General features: G+C 42.7%; 2 protein-coding genes and 1 long non-coding RNA gene across 11 annotated transcripts; 1 reads left to right on the plus strand and 2 right to left on the minus strand.

Annotated features, from left to right (window-relative positions):
* Positions 1-335: 335 nt before the first annotated feature.
* Positions 336-8,723, minus strand: hmgn3 (high mobility group nucleosomal binding domain 3). 2 transcript variants are annotated; one of them, XM_027009462.3, is made up of 6 exons: positions 8,558-8,717; positions 6,200-6,250; positions 6,069-6,098; positions 4,920-4,970; positions 3,124-3,231; positions 336-1,108 (listed from the first exon to the last, which is right to left on the minus strand). In XM_027009462.3, the coding sequence occupies exons 1-6, from the start codon at positions 8,570-8,572 to the stop codon at positions 1,067-1,069; spliced, it is 297 nt and encodes a 98-aa protein (XP_026865263.1). In that variant the 5' UTR covers positions 8,573-8,717; the 3' UTR covers positions 336-1,066. The 2 variants fall into 2 exon arrangements, with proteins under 2 accessions (XP_026865263.1, XP_081563099.1); XM_081706973.1 differs by lacking the exon at positions 336-1,108 and adding an exon at positions 1,925-2,490 and having other exon boundaries at positions 8,558-8,723.
* Positions 1,084-1,712, plus strand: LOC145653480 (uncharacterized). Its single transcript, XR_014119729.1, has 3 exons — positions 1,084-1,254; positions 1,343-1,434; positions 1,616-1,712. It is a non-coding gene; the product is annotated as an uncharacterized LOC145653480 (long non-coding RNA).
* A 1,110-nt stretch (positions 8,724-9,833) lies between the features above and the next one.
* Positions 9,834-23,203, minus strand: lca5 (lebercilin LCA5). 8 transcript variants are annotated; one of them, XM_081706967.1, is made up of 10 exons: positions 22,682-23,203; positions 22,021-22,104; positions 21,104-21,794; positions 20,574-20,981; positions 19,086-19,648; positions 17,490-17,627; positions 17,047-17,143; positions 16,734-16,873; positions 12,765-13,032; positions 9,834-12,247 (listed from the first exon to the last, which is right to left on the minus strand). In XM_081706967.1, exons 3-10 carry the CDS (start codon positions 21,228-21,230, stop codon positions 11,451-11,453), a joined length of 2,538 nt encoding a protein of 845 aa, XP_081563093.1. In that variant the 5' UTR covers positions 21,231-21,794; positions 22,021-22,104; positions 22,682-23,203; the 3' UTR covers positions 9,834-11,450. The 8 variants fall into 8 exon arrangements, with proteins under 8 accessions (XP_081563093.1, XP_081563095.1, XP_081563094.1 ...); XM_081706969.1 differs by lacking the exon at positions 22,021-22,104 and having other exon boundaries at positions 21,104-21,321; XM_081706968.1 differs by lacking the exon at positions 22,021-22,104.
* Between the last annotated feature and the right edge of the window lie 1,977 nt (positions 23,204-25,180).

The following is a 25,180-nucleotide window of genomic DNA, read 5'->3' on the forward strand; positions in this document are numbered from 1 at the left end:
TGTGTCTGTCCAGTAAGAACCAGTCATTTCTGTTTCAGTCTCTTTGTTGCATTGCTGAACTTTCACTGACATCAGCAGTTGTATTTAGGAAGTGTATATGTGTGTGTGTGTGAGCGCACGCATGTACATTTGTTTGCCTATGGAAATGGATGTTGAGGGTTACATGTGTGTGTAGAGGCATGAATGAAATGCCTTTGTGGTAACTCATCAGACCCTCAAGTGCTTTCTACTGAGTTAGTAATTCAAACTTTACCAAAACTGCTGGAGCTACAACTTTGTCTGCTTGCAGATGATGATTCCAAGGCCACAACGTCTGCAGAATAAGCAAACTTTTTGAAAGTTTTTTCTTTACTTTTTTTTTTTTTATTTGAAAACATTTTCACAGACAAATATTCCAAACCCGAAGGCAGAACTCCAGAAACATGTCAGATTCCATTTCAGTATGCGACTTTCAGAATAGTCCGAACCCCTTGTTTATTGCTATGGTTACGTGCCGTTGTTTACGATCTTATTCAAATTAGCAATTTTAAAAAGTCAAAAATGTAGATCCAATGTACCCAATAAAGAGACTAAGAAAACAACAATTTGGTAAATGAAAATCAGTGATTTTTTTGTCTTAGTCTCACTTTTTCATTAATTGACACGTATTTTCCGAGTTTTTAATTAAAATGTCCTGAACACTTACTGTACACACTAAAAACTCGAACCTGAATGTCCAGACTACTCATTCGGGGCACTTAGGTTACAAGTCCTGGTGGTACGCACGTTAACTAGTTGCTGTTACATTACAGAAGATGACATGGGATGCCAATTCCAACCAGCTAATTGCTATGAAGTGATAAGACAGCCGCTGGTGAAACATTTCAGAAAGATGCGGTTTCTTTCCGTTTGTGGGTCAGTCCATGTTGGTGACTATAAGAACTGGGAGGCATAGGACTTCAGAGAGGAGTGTAGTTTTCTAAATACAATGTCTACAATGACAAGTCTAAAAAAAAGTTAGCATCTTACAAAATACTCGATAAAGAATAAAAAAATGTTCCTCCTTTCCACAGAAAACAAACCAGAGTCACTCCTTGGCCTCGGCCTTGGTCTCAGGGGTCCCAGAGTCCTGAGGGAGAGAGAAAGTACACCCAGTCACACCACTGTATGGGGATGCTAAATGCTGCTGCCATGTAAACCCGCCACATTTTAAACCACCCGTACCACCTGATGAAACCAAAACGGCAGTGTTAGTATATTTTCAGCATTCAGCAGGTTAGCACCTACTCTACACTTATGAAATACGAGAACAAGTCAAGAGACAAGTGTACTCCAATGCACTTTTTTCCACTCATTTTCAAAGGGGATGGACTTGTAATGAGAAGGTTGCGGGGTCAAGCCCCGTCACTGCCAGGTCGCCACTGGTGGGACGAAGTTCGACCCTCAACTGTGATCGTAAGTTGTTTTGAAAAAAAAAAACACCACACCATCAGCTTAATGCCATAAATGTGATCTATAGTGAAATGTTGACCATTCCACACTTGTGGATACATGTTTTAATTTATATGTGGAAATACAGTGTAACACCACCCTTTATTTTTTCTCATATAACCTTATTTTTCTCATGCCAAGACAGACTGGCTTAAATATTTGTCCAGCCCCCTGACATCATCTACAAGTAAGCAGATTTCTGCACGTTCCAATCAGGAATGACTACAGAATACAGGTCACTTTTTCCCAATGCAAGAGCACAAATACGAAACCATTTCCATAAATGAATATGAACACAATATTCAAGACTCAGGGGTGCATTATTAGGTTTTCTAGTAATTCTCAATACGTTATTGGGTTAAGAATCAACTACACTGTAAAGTTAAATTCAAGGTTAGTTAATTTTAAGACTTGGGTTAGTGCGAGTATTATAGGTAGTGGGTTAGAGCAGTAAATAGTTGCAAAGTATTGACCCAGTACAAGCCAAACAATGGCGTGCAATGATCTAGTACTGAATCTGAATAAACTTGACTCTTACAGTATGACATGATCTAGTACTGAATAAAACGACTCTTACGGTATGACATGCTCTAATTTTCATTCGAAATAAAGTTGGATGCTAAAGGCATGCATAAATAAAAGGCACAATCAATTGATGGACAGATAAATAAATCAATACATCTGATCCACTCTGTAGTGAAGGATGGCGCTATATTAAGCCGGCTCCTATAATCTTGAAGGTGTGTCATTCGTTTTAAGATGTTAGATAAATTTCAGTTACTCACAATTTTATGGCTTCATCTTTTAATATCCTTGCGTTTTGCATGATTTGTGACAAGTCAAAAATTTAATATTCACCGCAGATGTACTTTATAGATAAACACACACACATTGAATTGTCACTCTTCACACTCTCATACCCTCTACTTTCACTGTCTCCCTCTGTCCTCTGATGGACAGGAAGGTGGGGGAGACGCTTCTCAGGCATGCCACAGTGACAGATGAGCGAGAGAAGCAGATCTATGTGAGCAAGAGTTTGTGTTTGTGTGTGTGTGAGGGAAAGGAAAGTCGGGCAGAGGTTATGATTACATAAAGAAAGTTGTTACCCTGAATAAAGCAAGATTACCATCCCTTTTCCTGTAAGTGCTTTTCATAAAATGCTGTACTTCATGCATGCGATTAGCAGACTTGTGGACTTGCATGAGTTTACAGCAGAAGTTGGGAGTGAGGCTGGAGATTTAGCAGGTATCTGAGCAAATATGCAGACAACTGTTTCTGGTGCAGTGCAGTAAGGGCATGATTAATACAAATCATTTTGTAGATCAGAAACCAGAGCTTATCTACAAACACATTTATGGCAGTCTTATCTATGTCATCATTCAGATGAGTTCTGTTACTGATTGGTTGGATTAAAAATACTGCAATATCACATGCCACAAACTCTTAAGGGCATATACTTTAATCACCTGGAAACTTCAACTTTTAAATAAACAAAAACCTCTCTCTTCCTCACATGGAACCAGCGACACAGATGAAGACACAGAACAATGTGTTTATATGACATGATGAATTAGGAGTATATTTTAATTTGAATGGGTTTTTCATAGACCTTGTCACTGAAATCTGAATGCAAAGCATTAACAAGAGTCTCACCCCCTCTGGCTTGGTCTCGCCATTCTCGGTAGGCTCCGCCTCTTTCTCCTCCTTTTTCCCTTTGACTCCTCCCTTCTTTCCTTTCACTGCCTTCTCATCAGATGGCTTCTGCAAAAACCAATCAGAGCTCTGTGTCCCAATAGTGGCGTTGCACAAACTAGCATTCAGTGAGAAGATAACTCACGAGTACCCAAACATATTTTATTTTCTAAATTCAAACAAATCCAATCACTTCCCTATAAACAGGACAAATAAATGAATGGGATTGGGGTTAGTGAGAAACACAACCTCAACCCAAATTACAATTTAAAAAAATACTACAGAGATTGCAAATGTGTTGAGACACTACTTATGATGAAGTTTTGAGGCAGGTGGCTTTTTAAAATTCTGTCCATGATGCTAAAGCAACATCACAAAAAACATAAATAAATATAATACGGGCATTGCCTAAGTATTCCAGACTCAGGAAGCCAAAGATGGAAGCAACTTTAGCAACAGTCCTTCAGTGTTTTTCAGTCTGACTTGGTGATTTCTTTTTCATTCTTATTTATTCAAGCTCTCAAGTGTCTTGGCCACTTAAGGTACCCATGTGTGAGCCCTGGTATGGTGTTCTCCACATCGGAGCTGTGGCTGAAACACCAGAACACGTCCTTCCGAAGCAGCTCCTAGCTCTTTTTTGCGCTGTGCTTCAGATTGTTTGTTCTTCCTTCTCCTTTAAGCCTTTGAAAAACTCAAAGAGGTTGCCTTAACAGATCCATTTAGCATTCGGTGTTGGGAACCTTTCCATGCCCAAGAGTTCCATACCACGATTCCACCAGCACTACTGGGCTTCACATCTCCACGATGGTCCATATGTGCTGCAGCTGCTCAACGTTTTAACCCAGTCAGATTGATTTCTGGCTCATCTTCCCACACCCACATATTGCCATCTTTTTTAGGTGAGCTTTGAGACAGTCAGTCATGGCTCTGTATTCAAGGCTTTGTGCTGCGTGCTGGAAACTGCTGACTTATGCACGTTTGCTGGGATCTTAGCCCTTTGCGGCTGTGAGGGTTCAACACTATGGTTTGGCTCATAGCGACACCTCTCAACCAGCTTCCTCCCAGCCCCACAGCTCAGCCAAGGGACAAGATCATCCAGGCTCTTCAAAACATTTCCAATCAGATCTCTTCCATTTCTTGATTATGGATTATGAAATAGTAGATGTTTAGAGATTTTCATTTTTTGTACCTTAGTTCTGATCTGTGCAATGCAATGACTTGTGCCCTACTCAGAATGCTCGCTGGTCTTCAGTTACAGTCTTACAGTCCTGAAATCCACTTGAATTTAGTAGGGTTCACAATTCTAGTAAACCATTTCAAGGCACAAAACCATACTTCATTAAGATCACTAAGATTTCACTAATTATCTTGCTTGTTAGGATAGTTTCCATCTAAATTTAAACCTAAGGACTTCAGGAGTGAAAATAAATGCTTACGCAATACTGAACTTCTTTGTATATAACCTTGTAAAATTAATTCTACATAATATTACATGAACCTTATAGGAAAGGTGTAAATACTTTTGCAAACAATTACAGACGACCTTCTGTATAAGATACAAAAATGCTTGCCTGATATACATGCACTAGAACAGGATAGAATACCTACATATGCAAACAGAAAACTAAAGCCCAATATTATAGCAAACAAAATAGAAACCATATACAAAATGCATGCAAAAAAGTGATGCGTCCTGTGAGTGTATGTGGGTTTATGCATGTGTGCATGGCTTTGTGCGTGTGTGTGTGTGTTCTTACCTTAGCCACAGGCTTTTTGGGTTTGGGCTCAGGTTTAGGAGGAGCTGGTTTCTGTTGGTCAAAGATAGATAAGTCCATGAACACACACAGCCACACTGCACCCAGAACGAAAGTATCGGACAGCCATCGACCATCCCTTCCTCAACGCCCTGTTAGTTACTTAGTTATTACTAAGAAAGCCTATTATTTGTAACGACTGTACCCAGTCATGTAAATGAAATTAACAATAAAAAAGGTATGTAGTTACAAGATTGAATAATTAGGGTTGGGACCACCTGCTCGGAATGCTCGGTCTATATAAGGGTGTGAAACATCTACATCACAAACCCAGATCTGCCTTTGTACCAAAAGCTCCAATCATCTTTATTAAAAGAAAATTTTTACTAAAACACTGCAGAAAACATATGAGAGAGGCTAGACTGTCCTGACATATCTGACAAAACATATGAGCACATCTATATTAAACACTAATGCCACACATGATGAAGCTTTACAATGAGAAGACTACACATAGATATGAATGCATCAAAACTGCAAAAATGCATTAAAACGGCAAATACAGATGACAAGTTATCCCATAACATAAACTATAATCAGTGGGAGATACAATAAAAGTGTTGTAGTTTCTCTAAGGCTGCATAAAAAAACCTTGCATCTTTTGTCAGTGGTGCCGGTCAGGTATCTGTGGCTCTCCCCAACACAAGCCACACCTCCACTTGCCAGCCTGCAGGAATGCACTAAGCTGGAACACGTTACTGTCTCTCCCAGGACACACGATCCCTTTACTTGAACAGTGACATCAAATGCTAACTGATCACAGCACTACGGCTCAGGCACGCTAACGGTGGACTGGAGACCCGAGCTGGCTGTGGACCATGTCTGGAGGTCTACAGCTGCTCCACACCCAACACAGCACAGAGGACACACAGTCCCATTCTGAAAACCCATGTGGAATTCAACACTTTGATCTTCCCAGGATAACAGTGCAGAGTTCTGCAAATATGTCAATATAATTTAATAAAATGTCTCGAGATAATTACAATGTGCATTAAACTGTTGTCCACATCAGACCGTATCTACGTGAACAACCGCACACGGTCCATTCACTTAATATAAAACTTGGGAGAGAAGCATGAAAATCAGCCTTACTGAGGACAGGCGCTCAGACCTCCGTGTGGGCTGAAAGAAAGACAGACAAAGAAAGCCCATGAGCACACCGGACAAACCCTGCCGGAAAGTTTGCAAACGTGTGTGTGTGTGTCAGGTGGGGGGGGACTTACCTCCTGCTTTGTGACTTTAGTTGAGTCTTTCCCCTCTGCTCCCTCAGGTGACTGGAGAAGGACACATACACACACACATACACATACACACACACACATACATACACACACACATACATACACACACACATACATACACACACACATACATACATACACACACAGTAATCGGTTTAGTGGTGTGTGTATCTGAAACTGTGAATGTGCACATGAGCTCTTCCTCAGCCTGTTCATTACCAGCATTTGAATGGCTGGAAGAAAGACAACATGAATATTTAAACCTGTAAATTTACTGCAGTGAAAGAAAAATGTAAATGTTTATGTTCTGACAGACTGGGGTTTTGTAGGATAAGTCTATGTAAAAGTAGCTTAAATCAATAAGATAAAATAAGACTTCTTTATGATGCGAGAAGTGAACATATACATGTTGTCAAGCAGGACATTTCTGGTCAAAACAACCCTGCTGTAATAATCGTGCCATTTCACAAAAAAACCCTGATATTTAACCACATGCACATGTATGTTGAATTAGTTTGTTAGATGCATTTTTGTAATGCAAATGCGATGCTTTTATTTATCTTAAAGCTACTCCTTTGTTTACAGCTTGATATGCTAACACACTAGTGAAAGTGTGACCTGTGCTTATAACAGTCATAATATACAAATGTCATTTCGGCTGCATTTTCCCCCTAAAATGTACTGCTGAAAAGAGGTTTCCGTACAGGTCCTAACTCAGCATCCTAATAAATGTCATTCACAACAGCTTGCCTTTCAGAGGGCAGCTAAATATTAATATTTTGTGTGTATGTATGTACCAAATGTTCCTACAAGGATATGAACATATGACATTTGATCTTGTAGTGCCCCATGGATATAAATGCAAATGCTTTCTTTTTAACAAACAATTAATTAGTAAAATTAAGAGCCAAACTATTTACTTTTGGTTACTGAGGTGAAGGTTAGATGTAGAATTAATTAGCTGCAATAATCATTATGTGATCCCTACAAGAACAGTAAACAAGACTGTGTGTTTGCGTTGTGCATACATGCCTGTTAAAAGGGCCAAGTATCCAAGTCTTAATTGTTCTGTAACTGAATAATACTGCCACGAATAAAAATAAAATAAATAAAATAAAACCATATGCAGATCTTAATTAAACTTAAGGAAATATATCCTGGAAGCTGAGTTTCCAATTATTCAAAATCAACCCATGAATTCTAAATCCTAAAAATAATCTGTACATTCAAATTTACATGCAATACCGGCCGAGCAGCCACAGAAAACAGTTGACTCACCTTTCTTGACTCTAGTCAAGACTAAAAGGTTAGTTCTCATAAATAAGATCCAAATATGAAAACTTTTCATCGGTAAAAAAATAACGCTACAACACCCATGTGTTGTTGGTTTGAACAAGTATTCAGTCGTGACTGAATGTACTTCGACAACCGACACTGCCACGTCTACTAACGGATCTCTGCTGTCCAGACACTCGGTGATTGGGGTGATGCACGTTTGCACGGCAGTGCTCGAGCTTGCAACGCAGAGTCCTGACCTACAACGTAAACGTCTCGCGCTAGATAACCGAATTCCCCCGGAGTTGCAGATCTCGCTCGAGCGAACCGTCGCCGTCCCTATAACGTCACCATAGTCCACGCTCGAGCGTTTGCGTGCACGCACGGTCCACGCTATCCTGCCCTTCTGCTGCGAGCTCGACACAAACCGATAATAAACTGGAGCGGCTGTCACGCTCATCGCGTGCGTGCGTGCGCGCCGCCTCGCGCGTTCCCGAGACAGTTCCGCGTGATTGACGAGCCGGCCGCTTACATACGGGTCCGCGCCGCAATGGGGGAGGAGGAGAAAGGGTGTCGCTTCAAATGATGCCATAAATAAATAATAGATTCCTCTGGCGATCGATGAAGGTGACGCCGATCGAGGAGGAAGACTCAGCAGCGGCCAACAGAGTTAGCAGAGGTGAGGGGAGCGAGGACCGCAGGGGTTTGATTAAAACGGGCGCCGCTCGAGCATCGCCGCCGAGTGACATTCAGCGCGAGTGCGCACGAAGCGGCGACTCCGGTACAGACTAATAACCCACGACCACGGAGGCGCGAGCAAAGCCCGCACCGGGGCTGAATATGCATCGCGCCGCTGTGCTTGGGGACGCGGAATAGCTCCCGCGAGAGCCGCCGCGTGTCGCATTTAAAAAGCAACAAAAACAACAACAACTTCACATTTGCTCACCCGCGCGACGTTTCGGACGCGTAACCGTCGGAGGAAACCGCGCCGCTGTTCCTCTCAGATAGAGCAGGCGGCCCGCGAAGCACGTCGCCGCAGTCCGGGCACCAGCGCGACCCTCTTACCTTCCTCTTTGGCATTGTCCCGTCCGTGTTCGCCTCCTTCCGTTCAGCTGAGCAGGTGGAGTTGCCCCGGGAGGTGCAGAAGTGAGTTCGTAACTACCCCGGCGCGCTGGATCGATATCTCACACGCCTCTGCTCATAACATGTTAACAATGTGCAGACCACACGCCCCGCCCTCCTCGCCCACCATTGGGCAACTCCACGCACACGGAGCCTGGTCCCTGTACGAGGATTGGCTCGCCTCTCAGCTATGTAAATATTTCGCGCACACACATTGGCCGGGAGTTTGAAAAAAGCCTCCCTGCTGTCGCTCCCTATTGGTTTCGCGCTTTTTCTACGCAAATCAGCGCTCCGGAGCCACGGGATTGGCGTAAAGGCGCGAGTGAGCGAGGACTTAGCGTGAAGACGAGCCAATCTAGCCGTGACACCGCGAGCTCGGGTGTCTGGGAAACGTATGCCTAACGCAAGCGGGGCTCAGGAATGTATCTGAAAAGAAACTTAAAAAACGCGAAAAAAGTCTTTAAACTCTTTTGATGTTTTTGACTACACTATCCTCGTCTTCACCAAATGATCGAAGGTATAGGTTGTAAGAGCAGTTTTCGTTAAGCAGCGTTTGTTAACACAGGCCGTGAAAACGCAGCTTCACCATTCTTTCTTTCAAGTCACAACAAATATAACCGTCAGTCGATTCTGTAGTCAGAAATGGTCATTTGGACACAGATGTATGTCGAAATCAAGGTGGAATAGGATACCAAATATTTCAATTACATTACAGAACGAGTGTACAATGTGATTCACATGTGACACGTGATTTAAAAGTGCACGAAGCCTTTTCACTGCAAACTCAACAGCACCTCTACAATGACCTGACAATGCAACGCCTTCTACATTAACCTCACAATGGTCAACATTAGACAAAGCCTGACAGCACACAACATACGTGTGCTCTGGAATTGTACTGGAACCCCAGTACGAACAATTAAAGGTTTTCTGTGTTTGGATGAGGGTGTGGTGCCTATTTGTAACCGTATTACTAGCTTATGAATAAGATTGCATAGATTGGTCTAGTATAGTGTAAATACATGAGCTACGTGGGGAAAAAAACCTCGAGGCATTCCTGAATCGTATTGGTCCCATTTGTTTTGACACCCTCTGTGTACAAACTACAAGCCACTATTAAATTCATTACTTCAATTTAAATTAAACCTTAAGACACAAACCCACATACTGTACAAACACATATAGAAATTACAATAAATTACAAAATCAAGCAAGCACGTACCAGAGCAGAAGACTTTAATGCAGTGGAATGTTCCTACAATTTTGCAAATACTGACTGCAAAATAGTGTTTTCAAAATAATTATTTAAAACAGCTTGTAAGTGTGTATGTGGGCCTTTAAAAACAAACAAAAGAAAACATACTTTGCATTTGCACTCTGGACATAATTCTCAGACGGTTTTGTACATTACTTTCCATCACTAGGAGGAGGACAGAATATGTAACTGAAATATTTTAATATTTATTAAAATACATAAGTAATCAACTCAAAGGATGACATAAAATGTTCCTAGCTGTCATTCAGTGTCATCCCCATAGCTGAATTACTGTTTCTGAATTACTTTCACTATTTAGTTTATGGTGATTATTATCAGCATACAAAAATATAAAAGCCTCTTTACAGGTAGGACTTCCCCTGAGACACTTTAAGTACAGGTCACACTATTGGATTTCTGCCTTGTTTTTAATACATTGTAAGACTGCCAGGTACATTAAAAACAAAGTCCATAAATAAAAATGCATCTTTTTCAATTATATAAGCTAAACAGATCACAAGTGTTCACAGAGGCCCATAAGTATTTGGGAATAACTAAAAACAACAGATCCTTAACAGCCTTTCCACATTCATAAGCTGGTATTTTACACACCAGCCAAACTATAGGGTAATGTATCATTTCAGAAACAAACAGTTCATAAAGGATACATTATACATAAAATATACTATTTCCTGGTAAAACGTGAGATCTGCTACAAATCTAAGCACATGTCAGGATTTATCTAAAGTCTAGCTGCAGTCTGGGCAGAAAAAATAACACCTAATTCATCATGACCATTCAGGAAGTGGAAATGTATCCATTTTTTCTATAGACATTCAAGGACTGGTTTCCAAAAGGTGCTAACCTATAGCATACATGTCATGATAATATGATATAACAAGTACTAACTTTGAACTGTAAATAGCTTAAGTGTTAAGTCTCATCACAGCAATGCTGTTTCTGAAACTCTGCCCTCATTTGTTGCTTGGTATCGGAGCATAGCTGTGTGTGAATGAGTCCTACTGGCCTGTTTCCATTGGCCAGTGATCTTCAGCCTGAATAGGCAGCTCATACAATGCCAGTACAAGTTTGAGACAGTCTTCAGTCATGCATGCACCAAAAGTGCTTCGTAAGTCTGCCAGTCTTACACAGAGCAGAGTTCAAATTCACGGAGAAGCCCCGAACATCCAAGCAGAATAATTATACCACGTCATTATCTTATTAACAAAAACTTTGGGTGCCTCTAAAAATCCCTGACTGAAATATAAAATGTTGTAACTCCATTTCTCAGAATAATGATGTGTAATAATAATCTATGATATGAGGAACTCTCTTAAAACTACATCATGTACAGACACTATACACTTCCAGGACAGTACAGGTTTTCTGAAGGATGTAAGAGAGAAAGTTTCTTTCAACAACTAAGAGAATATCAGAAAAGCAACTCCACTGTGTGATGCCAACTGAACATAGCTTTATATGAAAAAAAGTTCATAAAAGACAGACTCTGCTAAAGTATGACAGCATCTTTAATCTCTCACAGACACCTATCTGCACTTCAGGAAATGAAGGCTATTCTTTTCATAGCGTGACTTCCTCGATGTCATCATCGAATGTTGTGATGGCCCTAACAGCGAGACGGCCCTCTGACACATGAAGAGTGTTCCTGCTGGTGGAGAGGTCACTGCTCTTCAGTCTCTGGGGTGTCTCCGTGTCCCGCCTGCGCCCGTTCGGGGCTGCCGCTAGAGGTCTGGCTTCGCTAGGAGAGCTGAGGAGTTCCATCTTGCCGGTTGGATCAGGAGGGGGAAAGGCGGCTGTGGAGCCAAACAGCTGCTGCATGAGGTTAGACTTCCTCTCCTTCACTAGACTGCTCAGGTCCGGCCTGGAGTCTTCCTCTCCTGGCAACTGGCCTGATGCATGGCTTGGGTTCCGAGGACCAAGCACTTCTCGAGGGTTAGGTTTACCAAATGAAGGGGTGTAGCTGCCAAAGGCAAGGTGAATGTCCTCATTGGTTCTCTGTGTCATGAGACCTCCATCCCTTTTCCCACCCCCAGACATGCTCAGACCCTCATGAGGCTCAGTGAAGGTGAAGATGGAGCCATTCTTCTGGTTTTGGGACACCGAGAACTGGGGAGGAGAGTGAATGCTTCCTGCCTCATCTGAGAGGAAGTCTGAGTTGTGGCCCTGAGTTTGCATGTCAATCTCAAGCATCTTAGCCAATAGCATCTCTTTACGCTGGCGCTCTTCCTCCTGATTGGCCTGGAGCTCGGGTTCTCTCATCCACTTTTCTTCTTCTCCTTGTTTATGAAACTTCTTTTTCTCTTCCTCCTTCTGGCTCTGGTGCCACCTCTTCCTGTCTTCTTCCGCTCTGCCCCACCCTATTGCAGAGGTAAAAAAAATAAATAAAAAAAAGACAAGGTTTTTAGCAAAAAGTATTTAAATTTGCATACATTTGCATGTCCTCCTGAGCAAAATCTACTATGTCCACATAGCAACTGCCCTTCTTCCTGAGTTGAAGACATTTATGGGTTTTAGTAGATTTGTAGCAGAAGCTCTAGGCAATATTTCTATATTTCGATCTCTTCCTACATCTGTAAATCCAGGTGGGACCATTAGTTCCAGGCAGCAGGTTGAGCTCCCGGCATCTCTCCAGCAGCGATTCTAAGCCACGTCTTCATCACTGTGCATTTCTCCCTGCTGAGTTTGGAATGGGGCAGTCTGTGCGACAGACGACACCTCACACCAACTCACCTTTAAGAGCTGTTTACACTGCCTGTACTGTGTATAGGACAAGCCTTAGTCACATCCTCCTCAGTAGTACAACTAGGGAAACTGGGAGAGAAGAATGAACAGCCAAATGTGATGTGTGGTAACATGATGTACGTAGAGACTTACCATTCCTTTCCCTCGTTCCCCTCTCTTCATTTGATTTGAACTCTTGAACAATTCTCAAATCATCCTCCCTGTATTCTTCCTTTAATTTTTCCACTTCTTTCTGCATTTGTTTAGGTCTCTCTCTTTCCCCGCTTCTCTCCCTCTCCCAGTCAGAGGTGTTCTCCATCTCTCTCTCCTGCACCTCTTCTTTCTCTCGTTCTCTTTTTATCTCCAGACTCCTCCGTCCTTCAGTGACCTTCTGCGTCTGCGCACTACTCTGAAGCTGCTGCTGGAGAGAGACGAGAGTCAGACAGAGAACAGTGTCAGAGTCAGAGGGAATCAGAAAAAGACGAGAAAGTTGGAAAAACAGTGAAATGGATCTTGCTTTCTAAGGCCATCACGTGTAAAGAGTTTTGCCACTGCTTTACTGAGCGTCACTGCCCAAAGTATGAGTCCAAAAACAGAAAAATCCCAGAATGTCTCCACTACGGTGACATCAAGATTTGTGCATGCACATTTTAAGACATATCAATCTCAGACACTAAAGATTTTGATAATATTCAAAAGAAAAGACTTGTGAACCCTTTTGTACTACTTGAACTGAAATCGTATTTAACAAAGAACAAACATTTTTACACTGTCCATATTTCCTAGTTTAAATAATTAAAGTAATTGATAGAAAAAGTGCATGAACCTGTTGGAAAATGACCTATTTAACAGAGGGCAACTAGAGGGACGTGATCAAGTCAATCCAGGTGTGGGTTTGACCCACACTGCCATATAAAACAAAAATTTGTTACAATATATAAAACAAGGTATGTGCACAAAGAGGAAAAGTCATTGACACCCGCAAGACTATAGAAGGGCTTACAATGAATTTCTGAAGCCTCCATCAGTCAAGAGTCTTTCTGAAAGAGATTTCTGCTTTGTTTTCTACAGTTTGTAGAGAGAAAACTTAGCATGGCACAGGGGTGAGTGTCCTAAAGAGGCCAGTGCACATGCACACTACAGACTCCTCAAACAAGTAGCACAGGATCTGCAGGAACCCTGTGCACTTTAAGTCATATATGTAGGACAAGAAAAACACTGCACAAAACTGGAATTCAATGGTAGTTAACCACTACTTCCCATAAAAACATTCTTGAGTTTGCTAGATATCCTGCGTCACTACTGAGGCAATGATGTGTTGACATAAGGAACAATAGTTGAACTTTTTGGTAAATGCACAAAGCATTATATTGGGGACACTGCACATAAAACACTACATAACACCAGAATCAATACCCAATCCCATATGTGAAGCATGATGGGAAAGATATAATATTATGGAGCTGCTTTGGTGCTTCAGGGCCTGGATGGTGTACAGTTGTTCAGAGACCACTTAATTCCAGGCCATATGAGGAAATTCTATGGCTGAAAGGACATCAAAAAGACAAATTCTGCATTATAAAATGGCCAAGTCAGTCTCTGGACCACAGTCCCATTAAAATGCTGTAATCTAAAACTGAAAGACTGAAACATCTTTGCAGATGATTATGCCAGAAAATCTAAAAAAGCATTTGTAGGAAGTCACTACCAAATCAAGAGGTCAATTAGTTTCTAAAGATAAGATTTTCACATACTTTTCCATCAATTATCTTGAATATTTGAAATCATTTGTTCAATAATCATTTGCTCAATAATAATTTGTCTTAGAGCTGTGCTTGTGAGAATCACTGGAACATTGTAACCATCTTATTAAAGGCACATTTAAATCTCTCAATAACTCTAACAGAGTCTGATTTACTGAGATGTTGGTTCAGTTATTGATGCAAGCAGTCTAAATGCATGCTAAAGGCTTTTGTAAAGCTGTACTAGTGAGTAATGGGAGGATTATCTATAATCCAGAGCTATCTTTAACCCAGGGCTCTGTTTCATGCAGCTGGATTAATGAATTAACTAGGATACTGGTTAATCTTTGAAGTAACTAGGCTACAAGGTAACTTCTACCAAGTAAGATGAGCATATTTGTAGCCATTCATGGTGGAGATGCAATAGTAAAGCTGTATATTGATTTCCTTTAAAAGAAGGCGAAAATACCTGACTAAAATGAATACAAGCTAAAAACACTTCTGACAATGTTTGGGGTTGAAAGTGCTGCATGCTGGCATGTAGGAGGGAATGCACTTTGCTCCAACCTTTTTAATCTTTTGTTTCTGATTCAGAGCAGGCTGTTGGACCTGTGGACCAACAGTGACTTAAATTATCAGCAAAGGTTAGCAAGTTACTTGAGCAATTATGGGAAAACATCATAAATGAAATCTAAAAAAGTAAAATTAAATAACTAACAATATATTAATGAATATGGTTTCATTTTTCTTAGACATTGGCATATGCACAATATCTAATGTAAGTGCAGCATCTAATTTTGTTCTTTTAAACAGTCACGTCATCTTAAAGCTGCTGTAACTAATGTTCAGGGCTCTTGCTTCCAAACCCTGTTTACACTGGGTTGTTTCATGCATCAGCCTATGTCCTAAAGTGGTATGAGGAAATGGATATAAGTCCATTTTAAATGTGTCCGGGATGCATTTAAACTCCTTTCTGGATAAGACGCTAATGCTTCCCTTCTGTGTATGTGCTGCCTATGCCTACACAACATAACTGGCAGACAGAGAGGACCACCTCCTTCAGAGATTTCCTGGCTGTTGTAACCTATCAGGAAACTTATCCAAACAAACTGTGTTGTGATTACAGAACCCAGGACAGTCACAGACATTTTGCTCCCCGAAGCATCTGTTTTAGTGATGGCTGACAATTTTCACAAATTGTTCTTTATAAATCACTTATAGCACCTTTAAAGATACTGGTTAAGGTTTGTTTTAGTTTGACTATAGCTCTGACTTGCTTGTAAAAATGGAGGGTGGAGTACTTTTAAATTTGAAAGAAAAAATTTAAATATAGTACAATGGAAGTTTTTCATCTGACAATGAGTTCTTATATTCATTACTGCTCACAAAGGAACCCCACCCCCCACCCCCCCAATGTCTGATAGGCCGGATTTTGCTAGCAGCGTTCCAATTTCCTGCAGCTTTTCATCATCAACACTCAAATATCGACCGCGACTTTTCAAAATGGAAAAGAGCTCTGCACAAGCTAAGCTCAATTCACCCACAAGCCCAGGGCAAAAGCACACACAAGCATTCGGTAAATGGAACCAGCTTTTTCACACACACAAAATAAAAAAACTTCTGCAACTCTCAGCCTGGAATACAGCTCATGATATGAAGAAGCAAGGAGGCATTTATTTAAAAATACATCATCAAACTTGCAAAATGTAATATAGCAAAGCCCTTTGTAGAGCTCATGAATAACGTATTTGACACTTTTAACAAATCCTCTGGGTCTTAAAGAGTAGATTCTTTGGCCTGAAATGCTGTACTGTTCATAGCAGCTTTTACATTTGAATTCTGGAGCTCCGGTAGGGTCATGGCAAAATTCCTACAGATTTGACTCAAAGGTAAAAAGAATTGACAAGCAAAAAATTCACAGAAAAATTCACATACTTAGTGAAGTACTGATGCACTTGTAAGCATCAAAAGCTGTGGCAGCGGTCACAGCTAGGATCTAGTCCTCTGTACCGGCACCAGAGCACCCGCACCCATACCCACACCATTACCCGCACCATTACCCGCACCCATACCCACACCATTACCCGCACCCATACCCACACCATTACCCGCACCCATACCCACACCATTACCCGCACCATTACCCGCACCCATACCCACACCATTACCCGCACCCATACCCACACCATTACCCGCACCATTACCCACACCATTACCCGCACCATTACCCGCACCATTACCCGCACCCATACCCACACCATTACCCGCACCCATACCCACACCATTACCCGCACCATTACCCGCACCCATACCCACACCATTACCCGCACCCATACCCACGTGTGCAGCTCGGCGTTCTGCCACTGTGAAACAGACTCACCTTCAGAGAGAGGTACTCATTAGCCTGACCATCAGGGGACGACTCTGCGCAGTTGGTCATAGCAGGAGGAGGAGGGGGTAACTCCAGGGAGAGCATCCTCTCTTCAGTCTGAACAGCTTTACTGCTGCTTCCGCTGGAGTCTGACACACACACACACACAGAACCTTTATTAGATACACATACAGTGTTTTCTCCAAGATGCAGGAAGACAGCAGAGGGTATGATATTCTTGCCATTTCAAACCTACAGCCATTTCTTCAAAGCTTTTGCCCCTTACGTGCATTGATCTGTGCGGCTTAAACAACCCCACTACCTTTTCTCTTGGTGGGGCTCTCTGACTCTTTCTTTGGAACTCTTCTCGACATTCTGTTAGCGTAAATGTTCCACACATCCAGCTCCTTCTCTCTCTCCTAAAAAATCATAAACCAAACACTTATACAAGTCAGGATACATTATAGACAGACTTCTATTGCAAAACACAGAATCAAATCAATATAGACTGAATATTCCATTTTTTTAATATTCTTTTTAAACATTCTCAAATAAAACCCAGTCTGTAAGATCACTAGGCCTGATTGACATGTTTTGTATTTGGTCATACTAACACATCAACTCCATTTGATTTGCTGTACAAAATGGATTTGAAACTTTGGTCCTGAGCTTTTTAGCTTTGAAGGAAATTTTGGCCCGCGTGGTACATGAGGAAAGACCAGCTTGTTTGACGGTCACTGCCTGGGTGAGTTTGCCCAGCAGTACCTTTAGTTTGACACCAAGTCTCTCCACTTCCTCATGCAGAGCTTGGACTTCCTGAAGGGCATCATGAGTTCTCCTCCTCTCACTGGCCAGTTGCCTCTGAAAGCTCCCGTTACTCAACTCCATGTTCTTCTCCAACTCCTGAGTGGAGAGGACAAAGTCCAAACACACACACAAGTGATTATTAATAAATCACAACAGGATCCATGAGGAGGCTTAAGTGAGCAGTTCTGTTTACTGTCGATAAACTCAGCAAAAAGAAGAGCATGAGCTTCTTTTTTCTGAGAGATAAAAGGATGGATGGAGTAGAGCTGAAAGAGGAGAAAACAAACAAAAGGATTGTTTGTGAAAATGTGCAAGGACCATGTGACCCCCTGAGATGGTTGCCATAGGAAGGTTTCCCTGGGTAACAAGCCTCTGACAAAGGCTACCTTTTACTGGGTTTTTTTTAAAACACAATGTGTATGCACGTGGCATTAAAAACACAATGTGTATGCACGTGTCGATCGATCGATCGATCAATCGATAGATAGATAGATTGTAATAAAGTACACAGAGCTTCCAGAGAAACAGAACGTTTCAGGCAGAGGTCCTTCATCAGCCGTGCAAGCAAGCAATAAATCAGAGATAGAGAGAGAGAGAGAGAGAGAGAGAGAGAGAGAGAGAGAGAGAGAGAGAGAGAGAGAGAGAGAGAGAGAGAGAGAGAGAGAGAGAGAGAGAAGCACAAGAAAGCCGTTCTGTGGAATTGTTAGAAGATGCAGACATGATTGACGTTTTACAAGTGTGGACCGTGCACAGCAGCTCCTTTTCTCATTATTGTGTCCGAAGTACTTTGCTGACTTTGTTAGCAGCTTCGGACTCTATAAAAGACAGCGGTGACCATGTTGCACTGGTAGCTCGCTACAACACTCAAAAGTGTATTTAGTACATGTAACCTGACCACTATGCGACATGCAGCAAGGTGTCCTGGCTAAATATAAGAAAGATTATAATGCGTGTTCTCTTCAAGCTGTGCCAGTTACAACAATGCAGGGTAACTTTAGCTAAGGTTAGACTAACTTTTCATGCATTTACTCAGCAGATGTGAGATTTGAAGATATTTTAAGAGGCAGATGTACAGCATTGCAGGTAGCCAACGTTAGAATTTAGTGTGAAATGGCAAATAATTGCATAAGCCTCATCAATTACATTGATGTGAAATTACAACTGCAGTCAGCAGTGAGAGGAAATGCAGAGACCAAAGGCCAAAATTCCAGTCAGTCAGTGAAACTGTGGACATGAGTAGGGAGCTCTTCTTTGACCATCCTAGAAAGATTAAGTACTTGAGCAAACAGCGCCATCTTTGTACACACTAAATAGTGTTTTCTTCTTTTTCTTTCTTAATTGCCTTACTCCCATGCGGTTAGATGGAAGGAAGGGTTGGATCTGTTAGATATGTGAAATTAAAATAAATATTCAATAAAACAAAATATGGTTGTTTGTAGACCATTTTTGTGCCGTAAAGTAATGCCAGTCCTTTCCACTAGCTACAATCAACAGCATATTCCCTACCTGTGGGGAACACTGTACTGTATGTGTATAAATGTGTGTGTGTGGTACCTTCACTCTACGTTCGCTCTCTTGCGCTCTGCTCTGCATGAGGCTCAGCTGGCGTGCCAGCTCCTCCCTCTCGCCCAGGTGTTGGTCGTTGACCAGACGCTGCAGCTTGTGCAACCGGTCACGGCACCTCTGGAGGCGGGCGTCAGACTCCCTGCGGCCGCTCTCGGCCATGCGCTCCCGCTCCCGCCCGCGGCGGAGCCTCTCGCGTAGCGAACGTGTCTCATTGGCGTGGCGTGCCAGGAGCTCTGCCACCTCGCCCTCGGCGTCCCCATGCCGCTGCAGCGCCCTTTCCTGGCGGAGCTGCAGCTGCCGCAGAAGGTGGTTCTCGCGCTGCAGCGTGTCGGCATGCAGCCGCAGCTCAGCCAGGGCGTTCCGAAGCTCGCTGATCCGCAGCACACGCGCCGACAGCACACGCTTGGTCACCGCGTCCACGCCTTTGGCTGGGGCGTTGACACCTTTGGGTGTAGCATCCCGGCCCAGGCTCTGAGCGCGCAAGCCACATGGGTGTGGGTAATGGGGCGGGGCCTGAGGACCTGGGCGCCGAGATGCACCCTTATGCACACCTAGAGAGGAGAATGGAGGTGCTTATGAACACACAGACTCTCAAAGCTTTTACAGACCCAACAGACATACATACAATATAACTGATGACAGAAATCATATAAATCATATATTTAGTTTAGTACATCATGTCCGGCTGTGCCTAAGAGGCATCACGCCTGACCTTGCTTAAGCAATGTAAACGGAATTACATGGGGAATTCCAACTACAAACCAGGAAACAGGTCAATGGTTTTTGTTTTAGGCCTGCCTTGAGCCATCTGCTGGCGGTTACTGGCACTGCAGCCCAATTAATACCAGCTGGCTAGAATCAATCACCTTACAATTCGATCTTTCCAAAAATAAGGACATGAACATTTAAAAGACAATGTAAACATGGCCCTTTTAAATAGCTTTTACTTTATCTCAGTGTCTAAACTACACACATGTCTAAAGAAGAGTATTTTGGATGCAACACTGGAAATTACTTGACAAACATATTCTGAAACAAGAGTACTGTTATGTTCATTTTATGACCATGTAAATAAATGGGAAAAATCTCTAGTGTAATATTGTCAAGATCTGCTGTGACCTGCTGTGACATTCAGTTTGTTGTGCCATGGCAACAACACAGGAGGTAAGGCAAGACTCTGAAATCTCTGATTAAACTATTCCTGGATTTCATTTACTCCATATAACTGACCCCCTGGCATCCCCAAACCACTCACTCAGTGCAGTGTACATGCATGTCAATCTCCAGGTTCTCAGATATGCATTCCCATGATGTAAGCCTCTGACATTAGTTAAATCAGTCACCTGAAGCTTTGACTTTTCTTTGCCTGAGTGCGTGTGTGTAGGTATGTCTCTGTCCACTGGTATGACCTGTAGCAAAAGCCATGTTTGCATGTGTTGTGTGAGCTCAGGGAAACAGGTACACATGTAGAGGTACCTGGCCGCTGTAAGGGACTGCTAGCAACTCTCCGAGGCCTCTCTCCTCTGCGTGGTGATGGAGAGAGTGACCGTGGAGACAGGGACCTCTGAGACAGAGAGACGTTCTCATAATTGTCCGAATAGAATGAGGCGCTGCTCTGCTCTCCATCTGAGAGACGCTCCCGACCCTGATCTGTGTCCAGGCTCGGCTCCCTCGTTCTGGTCTGAGCCCGGTCTACTGGCAAGCTCTCAGAGTCGTCATGAAACTCCTCTTCCTGTTTTTCTGAATGGAGGGGCGAATCTGTGTTCTTCCTGTGGCTGTGGCGGGAACGTTGTCTCTGTTCCACTCTCTTTGCCTGATTATTCTCCGAAGAGTCCAGTGTATTTTGGGAATCCATCGGTCTCCAAACTACAGCAGGACCAAAGGCTGAAAAAGAGAGCATAAGTGGAGATATTTGCCAAGAGTCAAATGACTAATTTGATTGTTCCCTAAGGCACATTTGCACATCATGTGAGAAAGGTACAGTAGTTAGGAGTTTATGTGTTCACCTGAAATCACTTGCCTTAAATGTAACCAATCTAGAAATTGTCTCCCATCACCTTGACAACAGATGAAAGACCCGGAGTTGGCCACAGCACACTTAAGAGGTCTGTGTGGGTGTGTAAGTCTCTGCATATTTGTGTGTCTCTTTAGATGATTGCAACTGGCCTACAAGCGCTCTGAGAGAATTGTGATGTGACTCACACTGTTGTCCTAACCACAAGCTCTGTGAAAGGATTCACAAAGACTTGTACCCACCCACCAACTTTCCATATTTCAACAGCATATCAAAAACAGCAATAATAATAATAATAATAAAAAACTTTAGCAACTCCTCACAATCCTGATAAACCAAATGCCTCCTGTCTGCACCAAAGTGGACAGAAGCAACTGTGGCTACTCAAACATGCTAGCACATTCTGTTAGAACAAGCTTTTCCCCTGCTTGTGAGGCATATCAGGCACCATACAGGGTGGCATAGCAACATAAACACGTCGGCTCAAGACTGTGCGTGTGTGCACGTGCGCGAGAGAGACTGATTACAATGAGGGAACTTTAAATACACCAGTAAGCGAGAATCAGGGAACAGCTGGATTCCTGAATGCCAAGCTTACAGGTTTCTAGCTCTATATTTCACTAACAGTTCACTCTTCAGCCAGGGTCTTAGCAGTGTTGAGCCTAGAACATTCTGTGGTTTCTCTGCAACAGAGGAAGCATAAGTCTACTGAGATTGGCCCTGAAATCTGAGTCTACTTGAATTTTAAAAAACAAGAAAATAAGGTTTAAGTTTGTTTGGAACTGTGCACAGTTGTATGTTTTCTTTGTGTAAACATCTCATTCAGCTCATCCAATTATGTATCAATTAATGTATTATTAGAATTAGAGGCTAAAAGGACAGACACAAGAAACGTAGCGTGTGGCTCACCAGGCGACTGGGAAAAGCAGCGATGCTTATAAATACTGTGGTATGGAGGGATTTGGGAAGCGCTATGATGCGCGACTGCAAAGCCTTTAAAAAGAAGCCTGGTCGTCAGAAAGGAAGCAGTACGCTTACGACTAGACAAGGCTGGCAATAGAACAAGCTATTTTTGACTGCATTAAATTATATACTGCCATTTTTAAATATACACATCATGACGCCATTAAGCACTTCTACTGAAATTCCGAAACCATTATCTAGCTAGTCGGAGCTGTTTATTGTCCTTATCTACAGGTGTCAAAGCGTCGAGTTTCTGTTGCTGTTAACCATGCCTATCCGGAACCAGACTGCGGTGCAGTATATGCACATAGCGCATGTACTAGCTATCTGAACGGCAGTCAGGGTGAAAACATGTCAACTATTAATTTTACAAGTAAGACAGCTAGCTAGATTACTAATAATGATGCTACAACAACAACAACAACAACAACGCACTAAAACAGGAGGATTCGGCTAGCGTTAACGAGCTACACGACTTCCGTTTGTCGCTGGCTAGGTTAGCTATTCTAGTTTAGCTACCATTCTCCATACTTCCATGTTGTTGTCGACAAAATTAAAGCCAACAAGGATTCTGCTATCAAACCAAACTCATTCGTTTCAGATTTACCAGTTTCGTCTCAAGTGTCCATGTGTCTTCCCTTGACGTGGACAATCAGCAGAGAGGCAGGTTCGTCTAACCCAACTCCGACTGGGCTAGCTAGCTGGCTAACATAGCTAACTAGCTAGTAACGCTAACCGTCTGGGGCACGTTCAACACAGCCAGCAAAACCATCATAAACAGCTTTAAAATGTCGCGGAGCTACAGCGCTGACGGGCTCTTCTCAGACACTGCAGATCCACGGCAGTCCGCTGTCTTTTAATGAAACAACTTTAACTTAACATCAATCTCTGTTGGTCTGGACACCGATGTAGTAGAAGTGGGCAGCGTAGCAATCTAGTGACGCCTTGCCATAGCAACCTCCCATAGCAACAGGCAGCAGCAGCAGCCATAGAAAATAATTTACTAAACTTAATCCCTCGGTTACATAATGCATATCCACGTTTGGGGGATTAAAATATAGTGGTGGTGTTGATTCAAGGTCTGCCAAGTTAGCTGACCTAATTGTTTATCTCAGCTTTCAGATCCATTTGTCACTAATGTAGGCTTTAGAACACACGTTTAAAAGTGAACAGTGAAAATCAGCGTTGCCTTCTATTGTAAACTACACTTCCCAGCATGCATTTGGCGTTGTGAGTGCCCTGTGCGCCTGTTGGGGAGCAAAGTACATATGGATCTAGCACTATTACGATGATATAAATACCGGGGGCTCGTTCATTTTCATTTTCTTCTTCATCTTCTCCCTTAAAATGAATCGTGCAGCCCAAACCGCAAGTCCTACAGAAACTTGGTCAATAGGTTGTAGTCCCTCCCGATACTCAGGCGCCAGATTGGACTCCAGGTGGCGCTAAAGCGCACTCAAACGCATTCCAGTCCATGACTCCTACACCGTATGTCATACAGACACAATTATTTTTCACAGTCGTTATTAGCCTTCCAGTCTACAAAAAATCCCCATAAACTCCGTCCACTTGGATTTCGAGATAATTTGCATAACATGAAAAATCACACACATTTTTGAGCGAGAACCAGTTCTAGCATTTTCACTAAACATACACAAATATGGTATCCAGATATTCACAAGAGAGTGAAGTTTAATAATCATCACAAAAAGAGATTTCTATACTGTGTAGTTTTCACATGCCAATCAAATTAAGGGGCGGAGATTCCATTTACATGTATGGCATTTAGCTGACGCTTTTATTAAAGTGACTTACAATTATGACTGAGTACAACTTGAGCAATTGAGGGTTAATGGCCTTGCTCAGGATCCAGCAGTGGTGGGGCTGGAACCAGCAACCTTCTGATTATAAGTCAAGTACCTTAACCACTGAGCTACCACTGCAAAAACTAAACATAAACAGCTCCAAATCATGAACGCTTCAATGCAATGACACCAAACTACACAGACATGTACCCCAAGCAGGGATGGGGCAAGCCAACCATCTTGGCACACCTTCTTTACTAGGGGGCACTATAACAGGCAAGAAACTGTAACACATACCTAAATTATCCAATGAATGTGAAACTTGGTACACAACATCTATATGCATGCATGGAGCAGGGCCTATAGTTGTGTATGTGTGAGAGTGTGATTGTAAGAGTGTGTGTGAGAGAGAGTTCTCTGAAATACTCACAGCAGCCACTAGAGTCAAGCAGGTCTACAGAGAAGACTGATCCCACAGCAAAGGCCTCTGTGAGAGCCAGACTGACACACATGCACACTCATTCACTGGTGTGTAAACAGAGTTTAACTAGGCTTGTGTGCATGTGTGTAAAGCAATTTTCAGTGCGCCCAGAAATAATTTCATTTTCTCTCTCTCTCTCTCTCTCTCTCTCTCTCTCTCTCTCTCTCTCTCTCTCTCTCTCTCTCTCTCTCTCTCTCTCTCTCTCACACACACACACACACAATTCAGGATTTGGCCTAGTGTATGTATGTGTGTGTGTAGTTCTCTCACTGTAAGTGTGCAAGGGTGTGACTGGAGGGTGTGCACCTGAATGAAGTGGATGTGGTAGAGGTTAATACAGGAAAGAATGGTCTCCTTGTCTTGCATAGTGGGTTCATTCTCTCTCAGACAGCTAAAGGCACTCAGAACCACACACACACACACACACGACAACTCTCCACACAAAGCTTGCAGATCTGGACCACACAGAGGAGACACACAGAGAGAGAGGGAGGGAGGGAGAGAGAGACAGAAAGACAAACAGACAGAGAATTGGAGAGGGAGACAAGCATCACATAAGCCTCTGTTCATCTCTTAGAGCAGTACTTTCTCACAGTTACAAAGTGATTTGCTGAAATATAAGACCAACTCATGTAGGTTTGGCTTTTCACAGGCAGGGCGAGGATTCTGGTGACGTAGTTAACATTCAGCCACTCTGCTGAAGTACTGCGGCTGGCTGTCCAAGGAAGACGATGGCCTTGAGCCCGGGGACCGTTAGACTGCTGGCCGTCGGGGGCATGAGGAAGTCCCCCAGTCCAAGCAGGCTGGAACACTCATCTCC

The sequence above is a fragment of the Electrophorus electricus genome, chromosome 24 (assembly GCF_041902795.1).
Source record: "Electrophorus electricus isolate QZ-2024a chromosome 24, ASM4190279v1, whole genome shotgun sequence".
Taxonomy (NCBI): Eukaryota; Metazoa; Chordata; class Actinopteri; order Gymnotiformes; family Gymnotidae; genus Electrophorus; species Electrophorus electricus.

Bases quoted from the DNA above. Each gene is read 5' to 3' on its own strand.
- hmgn3 (XM_081706973.1), bottom strand. The intron at 6,099-6,199 runs GTAAGTCCCCCC...TCTTTCTTTCAG, and splicing joins CTAAAGTCACAAAGCAGGAG to CCCACACGGAGGTCTGAGCG. The intron at 3,232-4,919 runs GTAAGAACACAC...TGGTTTTTGCAG, and splicing joins CCAAAAAGCCTGTGGCTAAG to AAGCCATCTGATGAGAAGGC.
- lca5 (XM_081706969.1), bottom strand. From the start codon at position 21,230: ATGCAGAGACTTACACACCCACACAGACCTCTTAAGTGTGCTGTGGCC. The intron at 17,144-17,489 runs GTACTGCTGGGC...ATGATTTTTTAG, and splicing joins GACTTGGTGTCAAACTAAAG to GAGAGAGAGAAGGAGCTGGA. The intron at 12,248-12,764 runs GTAAGTCTCTAC...CCTCTGCAATAG, and splicing joins GGGAACGAGGGAAAGGAATG to GGTGGGGCAGAGCGGAAGAA.